Source organism: Acanthopagrus latus, chromosome 21, assembly GCF_904848185.1.
Source record: "Acanthopagrus latus isolate v.2019 chromosome 21, fAcaLat1.1, whole genome shotgun sequence".
Taxonomy (NCBI): domain Eukaryota; kingdom Metazoa; phylum Chordata; class Actinopteri; order Spariformes; family Sparidae; genus Acanthopagrus; species Acanthopagrus latus.
The window spans coordinates 6,827,714-6,847,371 of NC_051059.1; the positions used below are offsets into that span (position 1 = coordinate 6,827,714).

The 19,658-nt window shown below is 40.5% G+C and overlaps 3 protein-coding genes across 7 annotated transcripts in view; 1 reads left to right on the forward strand and 2 right to left on the reverse strand.

Annotated features, from left to right (window-relative positions):
- The window catches only part of LOC119011511 (caspase-8-like), a 3,744-nt gene extending 3,280 nt beyond the window's left edge, over positions 1-464 (reverse strand). The window contains exon 1 of the mRNA XM_037084692.1: positions 352-464. Within this exon, the coding sequence (XP_036940587.1) occupies positions 352-461 (110 nt within the window). The 5' untranslated portion in view covers positions 462-464. The remainder of the gene's footprint in view (positions 1-351) is intronic.
- The window catches only part of wu:fc46h12 (uncharacterized protein LOC568958 homolog), a 7,130-nt gene extending 486 nt beyond the window's left edge, over positions 1-6,644 (forward strand). Inside the window, exons 2-8 of one of the 5 annotated variants that reach the window (XM_037084699.1) lie at positions 2,512-2,581; positions 3,334-3,452; positions 3,751-3,969; positions 4,463-4,571; positions 5,411-5,521; positions 5,724-5,802; positions 5,906-6,644. In XM_037084699.1, the coding sequence (XP_036940594.1) occupies positions 3,872-3,969; positions 4,463-4,571; positions 5,411-5,521; positions 5,724-5,802; positions 5,906-5,997 (489 nt within the window). In that variant the 5' untranslated portion in view covers positions 2,512-2,581; positions 3,334-3,452; positions 3,751-3,871 and the 3' untranslated portion in view covers positions 5,998-6,644. Of the gene's footprint in view, positions 1-304; positions 469-2,511; positions 2,582-3,333; positions 3,464-3,750; positions 3,970-4,462; positions 4,572-5,410; positions 5,522-5,723; positions 5,803-5,905 lie in introns of those variants that run through there. The other 4 variants (XM_037084700.1, XM_037084698.1, XM_037084697.1 and 1 more) reach the window with 4 other exon arrangements.
- A 2,992-nt stretch (positions 6,645-9,636) lies between these two features.
- On the reverse strand, positions 9,637-19,198 carry ccdc39 (coiled-coil domain containing 39). The gene is made up of 20 exons (XM_037083474.1): positions 18,946-19,198; positions 18,096-18,215; positions 17,865-18,011; positions 17,611-17,769; positions 17,406-17,498; positions 17,133-17,261; positions 16,829-17,020; positions 16,649-16,752; positions 16,425-16,557; positions 15,175-15,369; positions 14,907-15,071; positions 14,683-14,820; positions 13,800-14,008; positions 13,566-13,689; positions 13,285-13,444; positions 12,923-13,029; positions 11,443-11,583; positions 11,046-11,225; positions 10,839-10,927; positions 9,637-10,591 (listed from the first exon to the last, which is right to left on the reverse strand). Exons 1-20 carry the CDS (start codon positions 19,042-19,044, stop codon positions 10,417-10,419), a joined length of 2,859 nt encoding a protein of 952 aa, XP_036939369.1. The 5' UTR covers positions 19,045-19,198; the 3' UTR covers positions 9,637-10,416.
- Positions 19,199-19,658: the final 460 nt, after the last annotated feature.

Sequence of the window (19,658 nt, forward strand, 5' to 3'; positions counted from 1 at the left end):
CAGTGTGTCGTGACCTGGGACACATTACAGAGCATTTCATGGCTTTCTGCTTCATTCATGAGAGAGAAACAAAAACAACACTGGATGGATGTGTCTTCAAAATGACTTAACACGACCTTTAACTAACTTAATAGTTGGAATTGGCGCTAACTTCAGTCATTTATGTTTGTATATCCGGTTTTACACAGTTACAGTCGGACCTTTACGCGGATTATTTAAACTAAACGTCCTCTACTGAGGAGGAACTGAGGCATTACGACAATAACACGGTAGTAATTAAGAGAAGCTTTGGTAACATATCGTCAGTACGTCCTTTCTTCAACTTCTGCTTAGGTGGAATAACACCCTTACAATGCCTGCGTGTGCCCGTAATAACAAAACAGAAACCGCTGCTTTCGTTCCAGACGTTGGGAGGCACCGGGACGTGTCCAGGCAACGCTGCACCGAACTGGTTCCTCCATAAATGCTGTGGGTTTCGTCAGGACGTCAACTAACTAGCTGGTTGGAATTCAAGCTAACTTACTTCCGGTCCTGCAGACTTCCAGTCAGTAGCAGCTGGATAAAAACCTTTTCTACGATAATGTGAACAGCCGTAGCGCCACTAGTGTAGTTTAAAACTGTCTAAAGAAATACAGTGGTGATAACATAATGCTTTGGAACGGTTTTGTACCTCTGCACTCCTCGTCCTTCTCCTCGCCGCTGCTTTCCTTTACGAACTAAGAGAGTCAGTCAAGTCTGTGAAGTCTGTGCCGCCGCTGGTATATAATACACAAAGTCTGTGTTACGCCCCTGAAACAGGGGAGAAATAATCACTACAGTGATAGAGCGTCTTTTCCTCTGCTCATTGTTTACTGCAATCTTTTGTACATAAGCACAAATACAAAAATACAAACATGTTTAACATAATAATGTACATTCTGTCTGAATCACAATATTACAGTAGATTAATAGTGTCCTTCTGAAACAAACATCTCACTTTGAAGCACCAAATGTTCCTACAGTCCACCAAGCTAACTTGCAATCACTTTAGTTTAGTTTAGGACTGCATAACATACTGCAAATTTAACAGGAAGGGAACGCAAAGCTAGACGTGAACAACGTGTGGCGCACAATGGCGGCTTTCCAGACTTTCTAGCTAGCAAACACACTTTCGTCCTCTCGGCAAAACGAAACTTAAACATTGTCAAAATTCATCACAACACTTTCTCAATGCTCTTAACATATTAACCACCAGTTACATACACGTTTGTGTTGTTAAACATAACAATATACCTGAAACAGGGGAGAAATAATCACTACAGTGATAGAGCGTCTTTTCCTCTGCTCATTGTTTACTGCAATGAGGAAAAATACCGCGAATTCCCCAGGTATGTGAATGGAGCCAGAAGCAATCGATCTCAGTCTCAGATCAAGACCACTCTATAGATCACAGATCAAAACTACTTAAGCTTAAATTTAACAATACAAATGAATGTAAACAGTATCAAATAAACATTCTTATAGCATTTTAACCCGTTTTCAACTCTTATGAATAATGTTTCTTACCTCAACAGATTTTAATATTATTACAGACCATGAATTTATGTATTTATGAATTTATTTATTCATCGAGTATAAACCACTCAGTTCTTCTTTCACACTCAGTTCTACATTATCCCACGCGTGGATTTCATCGCCTCGTGTGTGAAAACTTTTCACTGAGTAGATGGTCTGGAGTACCACAGTGACAGACGATGGATGAATGTAAAGTGTGGCTGACACCTAGTGGAGAAATCTTCACCGAGTCACATTCAAACACCTGTAATGTATGGAATACCATTTTAGTCTAGAGACACACAGATACATGAAGGAATTAATAAATGAGCGAGCAAGCGCATGACATGAATAATTAAAGGATAAGTTCACCTTTTTTCACAACCTTTTTTAAAGCAAATATCTTCACTGTAGCCACTGACAACAGTGGTTTCACAAAATACGTTTTCAAATAGATTTTATATTACACTGGGCAAGCTGTATGGATCCACTTAATGTTTTGCAGTGAAGCTCCCGAAATATTCAACTTTCCATTGGCATGGAGCTGAGTATATAATGATTGCATTTTCATTTTTGGGGTAGGCTTATCCTTTACAAATATTGTTTCACAAACATCTTCAGATACTACAGGTACATAGATCAGTAAAAGGCCTCCCCATGAAACATGAAACACGGACACAAAGAAATCAACACACAATCAAAATCAAAACAGATTTATTCTGAGATAAACGTCTGCAGCAGTATAAAAGACAGTGGTTCAATGTGATGATTTAGAAAAATAAAATGTTTAAAATAAAAAAAAATGGAGTACATGTTTAAGAAATCCCTCTCCCTCAGATAATTATAGATTCTTAATTAAGACATTAATGAAACTATGTTTAAATGATCTGTGGTGAGCGTCACAATAATGATGTGGTGTCAACACAAGTCTCTTCCTCAGGGTGAACTTAACTTCAGACATCTGCCTCACTTCACTAGGTTGACCTGGTCCACCTCTCTTTCTGGCTTATTCCTCATTCACTTGCATCCGGTCATGAGACTGTGTTAGGTATGCCATGCTCCCTATTTGTAAAACACCCTTTCTAAATAAAAACTGTTATAAAGTGGTGGACAGGATTGTTATTAGAATATGTAGTTTATTGAATAGCCTAAAGGACACTGTTACAGAGGCGGCACAGCCGTCTTTGTTAACCATGAAGTATCTTCACGACCTAAAGAAAAACTATTTGTATCTTATTATGATTTGTGAATAGGCCAACAGTCTACTCCCTCCACTGAAGTGCACAGTCATGCCACATGTAATTTGAAAGATTCTCTGGATTCTATATATGCAAACCATTTCAAGAAAAAACACAACAGCAAGGTACAATCAACAAACAAACAAGCTAACAAACTAGCATGTAGAAAGTTCTGCCAACTCACCAATAAATTGTCCGGATCTTTCAACACTGCAGCAAAATTCCAACAAAACTTTGATCTCAGTAACATATTTTGTCCAAACTACAGTATTGCATGATTAAATGGTGACAAAATGGCAAAAAAAAACTGTGATCGTGGATGCTTTTAACGGTCAAAAAACTCTTCTTGTCACAGCAGGAGCCAGTATCCCTCTGCACCAGAGACCATTTGAGCAGATATGAGCTTTTATGCCTGCCCTAGAGCCTAAAACAGCCAATGAGTGATCGTGATTGACTGTCAGTGACAATGATTCCACATGCCATTGTTAACCACAGAATGTTTTTCAGCTTTACTGTTAAAATAAAGAAGATTTGATTTTCATGTTCTCTGTTGCTGAACCAGACCGGGAAACAAAATCTTCTTCCATGTGCTGTCAGTGGAGGCCTCAACAGAAATATTCCTGGAGTATAACAAAGCCACTCTTTGTAGGAAGAAATGTTGCTGCTGCACTCAAGTTCCAGGTATCTGCAAGTTGATCTTTCAAGCCGTCCTCAGTAGAAAGGAAAGGCTGCAGAAGATATAAAGTTAATCTGAAAACCCATAGGCTTCCAAAGGTTTTCTGCCGTACATTGAATGTTGCACAATCCATAGTTAAAGGGCTAAAACAAACACTTACCTGGTTCTGTAGAGTGAATGAGTGAAACTGCTGTAAAAAAAAAAAAAAACTTCTGTGTTACTTCTGATGAACTGAATCGCTCTCCCCCATGCTGTGGTCCATGTTTAATCAATGTTGTACTGACTTTTTTTTTTTTTTTTTAGCTTCACCACATGACCCGTGAAGTACTGCCCTTTTAAACCATCCAAGGGCAGATCAAGCCGACATTCAGAAGACGACCACACGCTCGACCACATCTTGGACAGAGGCCTGATCCACGTCAGTATGGACCTTAGATTCCTGTTTATAGCTTCGGCTCTCCTGCTGGGGGCCACGCTCACCATCTCACAGGAAGACAGCACCTCACAGTGCAAAATCAAATGGTAATGTAGAATTTGATTTTTTTTTGGGGGGGGGGGGGTATTTGAGCATAGTCAGCACCAATAAAGTGAGGATGAAGAGATTTAATGAACTTGTGTTGAGTCAAACTATATATGAGTGTGCTGTAAGTACACTGCTGTAAATTTCTGTGTTAAATTTCTTCATCTGATTATCAAATTCCACAATGTTCACTGAGCAGATGCTGCATCATGTGACCAGTGAAACGTATACAATGCTGGGGTGTGGGATGCATGATGCCTGTTAGACAGGTCACTTAGGAATCCAAAGTTATGTACAGGCTGATTTCTCACGCATGTTATCTTGGACATGGGGCGACATCAGGACTCACAAGACTTACATTGGTCATACTGCTGCAGAGAAGCAGAAAGCTATGACGACTCACAAAATCTAAAGTCTGTTTTTTGTTGTTGTTGTTTTTTTTTTCTTAATGTAACATGACAGTGACAATTCCAGAATCCGCCGCTCTCTCTGCAGGTTGTTCAACATCTCGTGCGAAACTGTCTTTGAAAAGGTGGTGAGCCAGATCAAGGCCTGGCAGATCATGCAGAGCTGCCTATACGCAGGAGAGAAGTGCTCGTATGAGGTCAGAAACACCCCAACCACGTAATATGTTGCTGGATCATTATGGATGATGAATAAGGAGTCAAACAGAAGTTTTTTTGTGGGGCAAATCCACATTTTCAGCATAATTTAAAGCTACATTATGTAACTTGTTTACCTCAAAAACAACAGCTTAATAATTTTGATGGTACAATGTAATAGAGCGAATGGTGTCTCCTTAAAGGACACAGCTTCATTCTGTTTTACTTTGTTCATGTGTGGCGGACCCTGCCACCTTTCTAGCAAACAATGTTCTGGGGGCTTATTTTCCTCTGAGAACAGCTTGTTCATTCAGTTAAGGAAAAAAAAAAAAACTATTCGCAGTTTGTGTTATTACTTCATTGATATCGTGAATATATGTTTTTTTCATATGGACTTTGTAGTTGCAGAGATATAGACGTTTCATATTGGGCAAGTCATTTTCTGAGAAATTCGATTTTTTTTAAGGCCAGTTTTTAACAGGTCAAAGAAAATGAGAGAAAAGAAATCCTGGATCATTCCCTTTATCCGGATCCACACAAAAAGTTAGCATGGTCTATTCTGTGCCTAGACCATCTTCTGTCCGAGTTTGGTCGAAATCCATTTAGTAGTTTACGTGTAATCCTGCTCACAACAAAGTCATCCAAGTGTCAGACACAGGTGAAAACCTGACTTCCAGGGCAGAGCCAGTGAACACTTACAGCTGCATAGAACTGAAAACTGAAACTTGTAACAGCCGGAACACAGAGATGAAAATATCCTCCTTTCCTTACAACCTGAGCTTGAAATATGCACCATGCTGTGCTCCCTGTCAGACCTGACTAACTTTGAGATGTGCTGCAGCTCGTGTCGACGGCTCCTTACGTGATCACCGCCACGCACACGTCTCCAACCACCAGGAAAGTGAGCGACCTTCAGTTCCTCCTCGAGCAGTCCACCATCTGCAAAATGAGTGTAAGTGTGTGGTCACTTTTCTGAACGAGTAAACAGAGTGACACTGGTAGGACTCGTGACAACAGCAGTACTTCATTTCATTCATATAAGGCTTTGATGAGATGAAGAGGGAAAATGTGTGTGAAGAGAAATGTTATTTTTCTGCTGGGAGAGATAATCGGCTTTAGTCACAGACATTCCTCCCGATGTGTCTGCTGTTCAGGGAGAGGCCATATCCGAGTTCTCCAAAGATCCGGCTGATAACGGCACAAACTACTGCAGCCTCCAGAATCTGATGGATGGTAAATGTTTGATCTAATCACAGAAGAACAGCCATGAAAGTGGATTTACTTGTGTTGCTTCCTATTCATGATTCATTCATAATGTGCGCTCTTCTCTCTTCAGGGAGTGACCTGATCCACGCTGAGGGGTACAAACAGTTCAGCAACAAGTGGATCTGTCCTGGGTTTGATACCGCCAACTGCACCTTATCTTAGGTGAAGAGGACTGGTTCTCAGCAGTGTGTTTTCTTCTTCTATTCCTATGTGTGTCATTAAGAGTTCTGTGCATTTGTGTGGATTTATAGTTGAAAAGTTGAAAAAGAAATGCTTGTAATTGCAGTTTTGAATGATTCAAGTCAACTTTTTTGTCTTTGAAAAACAGTTGTTGGTTTTAAAGGAGGCGTATTATGCTCATTTTCCGGTTCATAATTTAATTTGAGATAGAAAAAAACAGTCACATCATGTTTTCTCATGCTGTCCAGTGCATGTACATCAAATGTACATCAAGAATTGAATAGCAGGATGCATTCAAAACCATGCAGTTCAACTAACTCTGTGTGGGTATATAACTAACAGACACCACACTGAAGATAATTAGTTCTCACTCATTAGAATCAGTTACTGTTGTTGTTTTTACACCATGACCGTGATTCTGCTTCACTCAAACATCATGTTCGTCATCGACTGTGACTCGCTCATCACTATGACTGGGCCTGTGGAAACGATTGTTCTGTATCACATAAAGTTAACAGATCCTTCTGACAGACATAACATTGACAAAAAAAACAAAGAGAGACAATTAAGCAGACAAGATATTACCTGAATTGGTGTGAACAGTTAAACAATCCTTTGAAATGCCAACAGAATTGTGTGTGTGTTGTTTTTTGTTTTGTTTTTTTACAATGTTGTTTCATAAGCAACACATGCAGCGGCGTTTTCTGTCTTTCTCACACAGATCTGTTGCTGTTACACTGCGGATCTCTGCAGACATTTGACTGTTTTTAACCTCCTCCTCACTGTCCAACTTGTAATCCGCAACAATAACTTCCTTTAGAATTCTTAAATGGTGTCGTATGTCAGCAGACTGCGACAGCATCTCAGTTTCTGCTGCAGGCTGCAGTCCTGCCCGCCAAACAACTGCGCTGACACAGTTCTCACTGCTCGCTCAGCTGCCTGCAGTATAATGAACAAGGCGGAAACAATGTGACCTTCATTCTTTAGCTTTGTTAAGATGTGCCGGGCTGCTCAAATTGATGTCACTCCCGCCATCGAAACAGGTTGTGCAGTCACTTCTCATGTAACCTTTGTTTGTCAGTCAGCGTGAGCGTGTTCAGCAGTTTGGAGTGAAACACACCAGTTCATTCTCTACAGAACATTTTTATAAGCGAACATTGACATAGTGTTGCTGTTTTTCTTCCTGTCATGAGTTTATCAAGACTGGAGATGAGAAGAATTAGGTCCAGAGTTACTAGATACAAAAAAAAAGCCTACTATAACACCTGAGAATCTCATCGCAAATCTCCACTGGTTCAGCGATTCAAACAGTAGAAACGGAAGTGGAACAAAATGACCAGTCAATATGATTATCAAGCTTCTGGTTTATTTCTTCCCTATGTTTTTTTTTTTTTTTTTTTTTTTTAAATGAACTTAGTAATCATGTATCTAAATATGTTTAAATTAAAAAAAATAATCTAGATACATATATAGTGATTGGCTACAAAGTATCAGGTTTAAATTATGCAATAAGGTCCACAGAAAATCAGTTAAGAAAACAGTTTACCTAAACAATTAACAAAAAAAGTTAACAAAATATTTCTGGAGCTTCACTGAAAAACTGCAAAATTATCCTAAAGAGCCAAAGTAACAAACAAACAACTGTATCAAAACTTGTAATGGCTCCATACAGCTCAAACAGCATGAACCCAGTCTCCACAAGCACTGCGATATCAAATAGATGAAAAAAAAAACATTATTTACAGCCTGGATGCACAGTCAAGCTTGTCCAGCCACTTCAGACGGGGTCTGCACATAATGCTTTCAGCTTATGAGCAACCGCGACGCTTTCAGCTTACAGAAGGGTGTAAATAACTTCTTTTCAAATTGATTTGGGGTCCCCAGGCGTTTAGAGACTTGGATACGCCTGTTGAGCTGCTTGAAGTCATCTTGTGTTACATTTTTAATTTACCTTTGTAAACAAGTCCCCAGCCACTTCAACTGTTTAGGGAGAGCGCTGCAACGATTGCTGTGAAGCTACAGGAATAGTTTGTGGACAACGCAGCCTCACCTGACTTTCTATTGGCATGGGAGTGAGGTGGAAAATGGTAATTTTCCTTTATCAATGAACTTATCCTTTAATTCTATGAAATTTAAGAGGGCACGTGCCTTCATACATGCATTTTTACTTGAACGTGTGTAAAAGGTTGCATTTTGGTTCACATTGCTACATTACTGATTTCACAGTTCCCAATTCCTTGTTGCTCAGTTTTCATTTTTAAGTCATATATTTTTCAAGAGACATATTTTTCAGCTGAAGCCTAGAAATCTAGTAGTTAATCTACAATGGCTCCCTCCAGGACACTGCAGTGATAATGATTATTCAGAATGGTGTGAATATTGCTTGCTTCAAACTATAATTTGAGTTTGAACTATAATTCAAATCGCTACGCTGCATCATTCATTTTTACTCATCTGTGCATGGTGAATCAAAGAAAATACGGTGACTTCACCTGTCTGAGTTTAGTCCAGATCCAGCCTTGCTTGGCTTCATTTCATCAATCAAAATTAAAACCACTTAAAACTCATATTTCATCTTCAGCGCTGGTGCGATACTTCCATTCTGTTCTGTAGGTTTCAAAGAGTATAATCTTTGACAAATCTAACAACAGCTGCTGCAAGTTACGTTGCTTCTTTATGAATAATCATTTGTATTATTTGATTATTTTTTAGCTCCTGCACAGCAAGTGACCAAACACACAGGAACTAGTTTAGCTTAGTCTTAGACTCTGGTGATGTTCTTGACTGTCAGACTGAAGTTCAGACCAGGTTGAAGCTTCTGGATTATGCTGTAGAGCTGAAAGACACAAATAATTCAGAATAATTTCAACATATTCAGGTCAGTGTCCGCTGACTAGCCCTTTGTGGACTCCGCACATCACATCAGAGAGCACACTTTGAAAAGACGGTGAACAAGGCCAGGAATGAAGTCTGTTACCCGATTCAGGACCGGAGCAATTGTCGTTTCATTCAGCTCCCGAGAGGACTGAACTGCTGCCTGAAGGATTAGTATAACTGTGGAAAAGAAATTCAAGATCATTAAAGCCGTGTTAGACTTCAGCATGAATTATATTCAGCACAAAATAAACTCACTTACCATTGTCTTTTGGCTCAGATGTTGGTAGGACTGATGTCGCCTCGATTGGTTGTGCAGAGGGACTAGGTAACACGTCTGGGATTGCAAAGGAGGGATAGAACGCTGGGGAAACATCAAATTAAATTATACATCTACAAAATCTCCTTTAAACCTCGCAAAGCTTTCTGCCTGTACTCACTTGTCTGTGCAGCACACAAGGCCAAACATCCAGCAAGCAGGATCGGCAACAGCATGTTGACGCTTTAATTAGAAAAGAAAGAGTAAAATCTGTGTTGAGACAGTGTTCCCTCTGTTCCCTCGGAGCCTCTGGCTGCTTTTGTTCTGTGCCGGGAAGCAACACCAATACTCAGTGGGTGTGGCAAAAACCAGCAATACAACTATTTCACACAGAAGTGCCCGAGTCACTCAGGCAGGTCAAAAATAATTATCCAGCCTGTTAAAGTGTGAATAAAGTGTTGCAGCAACTTCTGACGCGTGCACCAACACCAACTCTGAGATTTGTTTTATTGAGATTTCTTGGAGTCCGTTACATTTTGAAGCAAACACACAGTAAAAACAAAAAAAGCAAGGATCATAATTCTTTTTTTTCAAAATAAAAGAAAAAAAGTTCAATCTGAATTGTTTTTCTAACTTACTGGTGCAGTACGTATACAATTTATTTGAAAAAAAAAAAGAACTTAAATTATTAGCAGAATGTGAATTGATTGTGGTTTTGATGTTATGATGTCTATGTACGGTGTTGCAGAGACATCTACAGAAGTTATCATGCTAACCAACTAGCTCTGACACATTTCAGTCCAAAGCTCCTGTGATAGTGGTGTCAACACTAACACTCCCCTTAGCTGCACAGCTAACTGAGCTAACTAGCTAAGGGCACAGTTAGCAGCAGTAAGCAGTTTCTTTGGTGATGTGCTGCCCCTTTTTAGTTTTGAGTATGAATTTGACAGGTGGCCAGTTCTCACATATTGCACCTTTAAGTTTGTCAAGCACATCCAGTGTTTCTGGTGATTGTCAAGTTAGGGCCACAATCGATCTACATGAATAAATATAATAACCACAAACACAGAAAGATTACAAATAACAAGTTTAAGAATAATATTAAAAATAATTGACTTTAAGTGTCAAAATATTGAATGACAACACACACCAACTATTCTAAACTAACTACAAGTTAACTATTTTTCTTTCTGGTGAGGCGTTAAATCGTTCTTTCTCCACATCAGTAAATGACGAACAATCAGCCATCAGTCAGGAGGAGCAGCATGCTACGGGTTCTTTGACTTCTTCCTGTGGCTGCTGCTGCTCTCACAGCTGGAGCGACTGGAGGTGGTGTGAGGAGGCGAGGTCACCAACAGGTCCAAGCCCAGTTCCACACTCTTCAGTACGGGGGAGTGAAGAGCAGAGGCCCTGGGGCTGCTGCTGGCTGAGGACGCAGGAGACCTTTCAGGACAGAGACAGAACCACACCATGAAGACACAAAGGAAGAGCAGCATGCCAAAGCCTCCTGTCAGAGTACACAGGAGCTTGAATGGAGCTGAACTAGAACATCATTGTGTATTTATTCATGCAGGTAAAGACGAGTGAACGTCTGATGAAAGAGCAGTGTCACTTTCATCTTGCACAGTACTGTGCTCAGAAGTCCATCTAATAACAGGCCCTCGTTACTTCTCCAGCCTCGACTACTGACCTCAGAGAGGCAAAGCTGCGGGCCGAGTTTGTCTTGGAGCTTCGATAGCTGGTGGGAGTGGAAGACGGAGATGGAAGAGACAGATTGGCCTGAGACAAACAGCAGAAAAAACACAGAGGTTCATATTTTTACTTAAATTCCCTAAATGACTCCAAAAATGACAGTAAATCACAGTTTTATTAAAATGCAGTGTTTCTTGTTTAATACCTGCAGGAAGTACTTCTCCAGCACTGGTCTGAGGTCAGGGTTGTCCTCAATGGCCTCGCTCAGCATCTTGTCGATACTCTTGTTGAATCCTTTCAGCTCCCTCAGCTTTATGTCCATCTCCTCGAAAGTCTCAGTCTCTGTGTTTTGTTCTGCACGGATCTCTTGGGTCAGCTTGGAGCACTAACAGGCAGCAGGACAATGCAGCATTCAATTTACAATTATGGTAACTGCTAATCAATGTTTAATTTGTGTTTCAGGGTGTTTGCATCCTCTCATGTAGTACTCATTCCCAGTGCATATTGTACACAGTGTAGTTTACATTACACATAATCTTATTGTAGTAATGATGACCGATGTTGCATTTGTTCTGAAATAGAGGTACATGCAGACATCAAACCTGCTTTGTGGTTCTGTCAATCTTCTCCTGCTGAGAAGCGATTTCTTTGTTCAGTTCACTGACGAGTGACTGTTTGTGCTCCATCTTCTCTCTCTCCACCTGCTCCTCGTGCAGCAGACTCTCCCAGGTATTGTTCATGTCCTGGAAAGGAAGAGCGCCACACAAGCACAGAGGCGCGCACGTACATTCACACAAGGTCGGTTTCGTCAGATGACTCAGATAGAGTTGCTGAGCGAGTTGACAAACAATCTAATACTCTCGCAGGGACACAAATAAATAATACAACGAGGCCGCGTGATACTGATGAGATGAGACAGAAAATGAGGATGGAGGACAAGTGAATTGAGGAATGAAGAGAGAGTGTGCTAACAAACAATATAGTAAAAATGGTGAATAAATATTAAATGGGGAGTCTATTGATATGTGATGCAGTATTAAAGGAGTGACATCACTGGAGCTAATTAATCAGCTTTGTACTACTTTTTATCATTTGAAGATAGCCCTTAAAAACAAAAGAACACCTGATGAATTGCTTCTCGTTTTTATCTGATTTACTAACCAATCTCAGCTAACTTTAGGTAGCACACGGTGCTTGTAGTTCAAACTTAGTCTCACTATGATATATGTGTTTTCTTAAGGCAAACACAGTGGTTATTACACAGTTATTACTATATATTTTCAACCAGTAACTACAGTGTAATTTGTTTGCAAGCATAGCCCATTCAGACACTTGATTAAAGTGATCTTTAATAATGATAAATATTTTTAACTGTTATGTTTTTACATTTCCCAAAAATGACACAATATACATAAAAATACAAAACATCATGCTAACAGTGAATAATAGAAATACATCACCTAATGAAGGAAGGATAGCATAATCTAATTTCACCCAATGTAAACTGCGTGAATAGTAATAACTTATAGTGCTGCTCTGACTTGTGGCTTCCTGTTTACACAGCTGATTGCTTTTGTTTAGACAGACATTTCCTATCAGTCAGTTTACAAGTCTTTTTGAACTGAGATGTTTCTCGACTTTGTAAATCACTTTGTCAAAACTACCGATTTTTCGAAAACAAAAAGCAGTAGTTTGAACTAGGGAACAGGATTATACACAAGTTTAGTTAGGATACAATAACTGGTGCATGCAAATTCAGAATAAAGAGGGACGTGTCACATATTTTTAGTAGTGAGTCTTTAGGTATCAATTCTTGGTCATTGACATAAACAGGACGGTTATGACATATTTCCTTCAGACTATAACCTACTATACTTCTCTAGCTATATGATCATTAAAAGGTTGACTTTCACACTAGTAATAAATGAGGTATGCAGATGTTTGATCACAGAGTCGACTAGATGTGACATCAACAAGTTACTCCTGTGAGGATTGTAGTGTGATACAGTGAGTCATCGATTAAGATGAGATATTTAATATTCAAGAGTTAATTGCACCACACAGGATTTAACTGGGACTAACCTGTAAATCCTGTTGGAGCTCCTGGACCTGTCTTCTCTTGTACCTCAGCGTCTCTTCGGCTGCCATCAGGTGCTCCTCTAGATTTAGACTGTCCTGGTACTCTGGACCTCAAACAGAAAACAATAAAATTGACTTTGACTACTCTGACAAAAATATATATAAAAATATATATATGAATATATAAATATAAATATATATATATATATATATATATATATATATATATATATATATATATATATATAATATATTAGTAATACTTTCTGCTATATATATATATATATATAAATTAATTAATTTAGTAAATCACTTTCTGCTGAGCTGCTGGTTAAGGTTCATTCAGTCCACCTGGTCATACATACTGGATTCTTTTGCTATGCCGAGGGATGCGCGAAATGATGAGTTACTATTGTCGAACAGCTGGATGGTGTTCTCCAGAGCTCTATTTTCCAGCTCCATCTTACGGATTTTAGCATCCAGGGCGTCTCCCTGCCTCTTGAGCTCCTCTCTCTCTTGTGCAGCCTGATTAAAAAACACACAGCAGTGATACAAAGTGCTGCCGTGCACTGCAGGAACAAATGTGACCTTGTTCCGCTTCTATAGACTCTGCATGGAACATGATGGTGCTTTCAAAGACTTTTACCTTTGTGATATAGTAAGCCTGGGATTTCTCCTCTTCCCCCTCAGGAGCTGCTATCGAAAGCATCACGATCTCAAAGCGTCTCTTCATCATGTCGATCTTGGACAGTTTCTCGTTCAGCTCAGCACTGAGACAGAATCAGTCGCTGAGGTTAATGAATCTATTTCTGTAAAACTACTATAATGTCAAACAGTTGAATCAATTTGACCTTAAAAACAGTGAGATGAGGGCTTGTACCTGAATCCCTGTCGCTCCTGCTCACTAATCTTCAACTGCTGTTTCAGCATTTCTCCGTACACCTTGATCTCATCCTCCCTCTCCTTTATGGCTTTCTGCAGCTCCAGCTTCCTCTTCTCAAACGACAGCACGGTGCCCGCCTGGTTGTACAGCAGGTCTCTCGTGCGCTTCACCTCCATCTTCATGATGTTGTGCTCCACGATGTTGTCCTGATGGGAGGCCAACAACACAGCGCAGGGCTGAGCTCTGCATGCAGGTGGTGTTCATCCTCAGACACACGACAAAGTCTGCTAATGTGTTGCGTGAAACTTTTAAAACACCAAGAGCTGGCTGATGGTGTTGTTAAGGAGTAGTAGCATCAGAAAATGATCTTTTAACTTTGTATGTAACTCTATGTGGCGAGTGTTTGGCAGTCAGCGTGAAAGGAGACAAAAAGCTAAGTGTGGTGGGGCCAGAGCGGCGCTGCTAGGGTGGGTAAAAAAGGCAATGGTTTAATGCTTTCTGCTTCTCTAACGTGAGGATTTGCTGCTTTTCTCTGTTTTATAACTTTGTACATCTATGGGTGTCTGATTGGGTCACCTTGAGCCCACAGAAACGGTTTTCACTATTATCAAACTAAACAATTTATCAAATTTATCAGGAATATAGCTGACAGACTGAATGAAAATAATTGTAATTTGCAGCCCTGTGTACTGACCACAAACGGTTTGTTATTCCGACTGATTAATACATACCGTAATAAGTCAATTAATTTCCTGTCAACCATATAATTATTTCAGGAGAGCAGAGAATGACCTTCTGAAGTGAGATAGAACCTTGTATCAAACGCGACTTGATCTCGTCGAGTGATGTCATGATAACTGCTGTGACATCATCTGGTTACCTGTTTTCTGAGCCTGGTTTTCTTCAGCTCCTCCTCGCTGGTGTCACAGAGCAGCAGGAGCTCCTCTACCTTGTCAGTCAGATATCTCTTTTGAGCGTCTGACCTCTCCTTCTCTTTCCTAAGATAGCGGGTATCATCCTGTCAGAGACAAAGAATGGATTTATTTCACTTGTTCGATCTGTAAAAAAAAGCAGAACAGTCTGGTGACAAACAGTCAGACTGACTTCAGACTCTTTGAGTGTGTTGGTGAGCCTGCTGGCTATCTTCTTCTTCTCCTCTAGAGCTTTGGTCAGCTCAGCGATCTTCTGATCAAGCATTTGCTTTTCATCAGCGTTAATGTCCCCCTGCAGCTGTGCCAGTTTTTTATCCAGGCGGAAGATCTGGGTGTCCTACATGAGACAGGAAAGTGAATGGAAATGTTTTGGTGTTTACAGACCGGTCATAGTGTGACTGTAGGTCAGATCATTTGTGTGTGTTCTCTGGTTAGCGTGCCTGTTCATTGATGGCCCTCTGCTGTGTTATTAATTCCTTCTCCAGTTTTCTGAGCTGGCTGTCCAGGTTGGTGATGGTGGATTTACTCCTGGAAATTTGGGCGACAGAATCCGTCTCCTTCGTCTTCAGGGCCTGCAAATGCTCTTTATGTCGGAAAAGCTCCTCCCTGCAGTCACGCAGCTGGACATCCAACTCCTACAGCAAAGCACAGGCCAGACAGGGACACACAGTAGTTTTACAGCAAGAGCTATATCACTTTGTCATATGTAACAACGATTCTTAAAAGACGCCATTTTTATCAATTTATTGTAAGAGGGACATAAAGAGGTAAAGTGCTAAATGTTGCATTTATATAGATTTATATTAGCCAGGCAGGGTGACACGACCTATGATGATTAAATTAGCTTCCTATTATAATGGTAGCCCAACAAAAAATAATTGAATTCTATAACATTTGCTGTATAATAATTGCAATATCACTAGTTAAATTCTAAATTAGTTTCAGTCAGTTTAGTGAGGAGATAATGTCGCCGCATACTTTTACTGTCTCATCTTTGATCGATGTTCCATTCGATGTGTTTTTTGTTTATTTATTTAGTGTTTGTATAGCACCCATGGCTCTTCCTGTCAGGCAACATACAGTCATAAAAAACTCTATCAATCACACGGCGTGTGGAACCCCGTAGCCCGAGAGGGGAAACCCAGGGCATGAAGACAGCGCAGAGAACACACTTTAAGCTTACTGGTGTGATCAGAGGGGAGTAAATGAGGGCAACCTAGATTCGTGTACAAAGATATTTAACAAATCAGAGCTTCTCTAATCTTGACAGTCGGTGGAAAAATTTGAGGGAATTTAAAGGCACATGCAGCCATCAGTTCCCAATGGAAATTATGTCGTCCATACCTACAACAAGCAGTGCTGCTTTTGGTTAAAAAGCTGGTTGTTTTGAGTCCATTTCACGTGGTCAATTTCTGAATCTGAAGCTGACTCTGGGCATCCCAACCCAGTAAACCTGACACCACAGAGAGAAAATGTGTACTTAAATTTGTTTTCATCAGTTCACTGATTTGAAGGTTATTTAGTTGTGTTTTTGTGTTTGTAGCTGTTGGAAGCGATTAACACCCTCCTAAACCTGAGACGTAAAAAGGACCTGAGATGACAATGTTATAACTTGTTCAACAACAGTTCTCTTCCAGCTGCCTCCATAACAAACCAACAGTTTGTGGTTGGGGCCTGTAGGGCTGCTGACCTTGATTTCCAGCTCTTCGTTCTTGAGGAACTGGTCCATCTGCACAGCTCTCTCCTCCTCACTGAGGGCTGTCTGAGTCACAGCTTTGAGCTTCTCCTCCAGAGCGGCGTTGTAGGCGCTGGCTTCCTTGAGTCTACAAAGCACAGACATATCCACACAGAGCTTGTGCATGAAAGCTAGAGTGATAACTAAGCAACAGACATGCGTTATAGGATCTCACTGACTTCTTTATGTTGTCCTTGATGTCTTTCTTCATTCTGGATATGTTTGATGTCATGTACTCCACATCAGAGATCGCTCTGTCCCGTGAACTTTTGCAAGTGTTAAGCTGTAGGACACATTAAAATCAGTCTCTCTAACAACATGAAGTGAAACGACAGATGAAGATTTCGTGTTGAGGAGACCTCATCCTGCAGCCTCCTGTAGTTATTTTCCTTCTCCTTCAGATCCTGCCGAAGCTTCACAGCCTGTTGCTTTGTGATGGTGATCTTCCTCTCGGTTTCTTTGTTGTTGGTCCTCTGAGTATCCAGCAGGTGTTTCTTCTCTGTGATGGTGCCGTTCCTTTCCCTGATGTTCTGTTTGGCTTGGGCGAGTTGCTGGTTGGATAAAGGTACAAGAACACAAACACTTCACATTCTGCTCACATTCTGTTGGAGTTCAGTTGGGCTTTAGTTTGAGTCAGCAGGAGTGTGAAGTCCCAGACTTTACCAGCGCACACTGCTGCATCTCAGTGTCCCGCTGCTTCATCTGCTTCATGGTGTTTTCCCATTGGTGGATGAGCTGCCGTGTTTCCATGTGGGCCTGCTGCAGATTTTCGGTGGTTTTATCTAAAGCAATCTGTTGGGAAAGCAGAAGAAGGAAGTATTCTTGTAGACACTGAGACAGTCTATGGGGATATTAAAGAGTTTGTCACATGATACCTTTTGAGCTTCTTCATTCATATAAACAGTAAGAATGTAGGGAAATGGTAAGTTTTCTTACTTGTGTAGATAAAGTCTCAGTCAGTTCTTTGTCAAGTGCTTTGCGCTTTTCATTGGCCTCCAGCGTCTTTTTCTCTATAGCCAGAGTGAGTGACTGTGTCCGGAAAGATTATAAGGCTGTTAGCTCATGGTGACTTTAAAAACAGATAGTTTAAAAACAGATACAGCCTGTTGATCCTTATATCATACAGCTGTTTTCTCTTCACCTTGATCCTCTGCTCGTCTTGCTGGGCGTACTTGATGATGGCCATTGTGTCCTCATCTTTGCGTGCCGACTCCTCTAAAAATGCGTCCATGGTTTGCTGGTCCCAGTCCATCTGGTTTCTAAACTCCTCCAGCTTCTGCTTGGCCTTGAAGTTATGGTTCTGAGGATATGGACACATGTTAAGTGGCACATCTTGGCACCAACAGCTGTAGTTGTTTCCATGTATGAGGTAAGCATGTTGTGGATGGTATAGACCTTTAGCATATTCCTCTTCTCTGCTAAAGATTGTTGGTCCTTCTCCGTCTTAGCCATCTCCTGAGCCAGGCGACCTGTCTCCCTTTCTGCAAGGGCTGTGAGGTGTTTCTCCAACTCTTCCTCTCTTTCCTTTGCCGTGTACAGAGCCTACGAGCAGAAAAATCCAAATGAGAAATGAACGCACTGCTCTCTGACACAAAATAAATTAACAGTTTGTTCTGATTCACCTACCTCAGTGTTTTTCAGCTCTTGTTTGGCATCTTTGAGGAATTCAGTCATGAACGGCTTATCATCCTTGTATCTCTCGAGTTTGTTTTCGAGTTGCATCAACTCCTTCTCTTTTTTATGAATCTGTTGTTGATCAGGTTAAAAGCACAGCATTAGACATAGAGTACAACCAGCAGCATGTTTGGTTGGGTGTCTCACATGGTGTGTCCGTCACTACATGCAGATCATTTGTCTCATAATAATAATAATGTGTGCTGAAGGAAAACTTTCAAAAACGTGTCTAGATGCAGACAGTGCAGACCAATTATCATAATGTGAGTAATGAGCTGCAACAACTTTATACAATGGCTCAGAAACGGGTATCATTGGCCATGCAGTTAGTTCAGTGAAATACAACATGTAAATATGAATGAAAAATACAGAGAAATTCAACTGATATTTAACACCCCTTTTCTTTATGCTTATCTAGATTATTGCTTGTATAATTCGATGTTCTTATAAGTGATCTTATAAAATATAAATGATGAATGTCAGATATACATCAGATTCATATTCTGTTTGATTTAGTAATAAAGTCATTTTTGAACAGTCATGTCACACTAAATGGTTTGAAGGGGGGAGTGGAGGACTAATGCCCTCAGTGGTCAGAAACAAGTGTCATGCTCTTTTGTTAGGATACATGGAAAGCTTGGTACTGTAGTCTTCTGTTACTGAAAACGGAAACATATGCTGTAGGCTACTCACGCAGGTTTAAACGCTTAAAAAAAACTCTGCCTGGGTACCAAAATAAGCATTGTCATCGGCGGTGGAGTGAATAAACACAGCTAACGCTCGCTGACTTTCCCACACTCACCTCCTCTGTCAAAGCCCTGTTTTCAGCGTTGGCTTCTGGGATGGCAAAGCGCTCATCCCAGTCCGCCTCAGATAAAACTGTGTCAGCAACACTCGACATTTTCCCGCGGGGCTTCACAAACTCTCTCCAAAGTGAAGAACGATGTTTCCGAGTGATAAGCGTCTCAGCTTCTCGATAGTAATCTTCCTCTTTCTCCTGTTCCTCTCCAGCTCCGTCAAACTAAGTAACCGCCGTCTGTTGACAGTCGCCCTTAGCAACCGCACGTGGATTGTCGCCACAGGAGGCAGCGCGAGGCCGGAAGGATGCTGCAGAGCGCCTCACTTTGAATTTCTCCAACGTTACGTGGGACAAAGTTACAAACAAATCATTCGTTCATCGTAGATTGTGTCTTTTGCAGGATTTCAGGAGCTTGGTGAGGTGCGGTGGGTCAGTTTAGAACAGGTTTAATTCTTTTTGACTGGCATTTTTTTTGTTTGGATTTTGAAATTTTCGGTTGATTTTGATCTCGCAACATATTTGTTATATGCTTTATGTTGTTAGTATGTCAAATATTGTTACTTCTGCCAATTCTGTAAGTAAAAGTAGCAATACAGTGAGACATCATGGTAGAAATACTTTGTTACAAGAAAAAAACAATGCAATCAAAATTGTACTCAACTAAAAATAAAAACATATTAGCATGAAAATATACTTAAAGTTCCAAATGTAAAGGT

Coding starts and splice junctions, on each gene's coding strand:
- ccdc39 (XM_037083474.1), bottom strand. CDS start 19,044: ATGTCGAGTGTTGCTGACACAGTTTTATCTGAGGCGGACTGGGATGAG. Junction 15,072..15,174: donor AGAGGGCCATCAATGAACAG/GCACGCTAACCA, acceptor TGTCTCATGTAG/GACACCCAGATCTTCCGCCT. Junction 11,226..11,442: donor TTGACAGAACCACAAAGCAG/GTTTGATGTCTG, acceptor GCTGCCTGTTAG/TGCTCCAAGCTGACCCAAGA.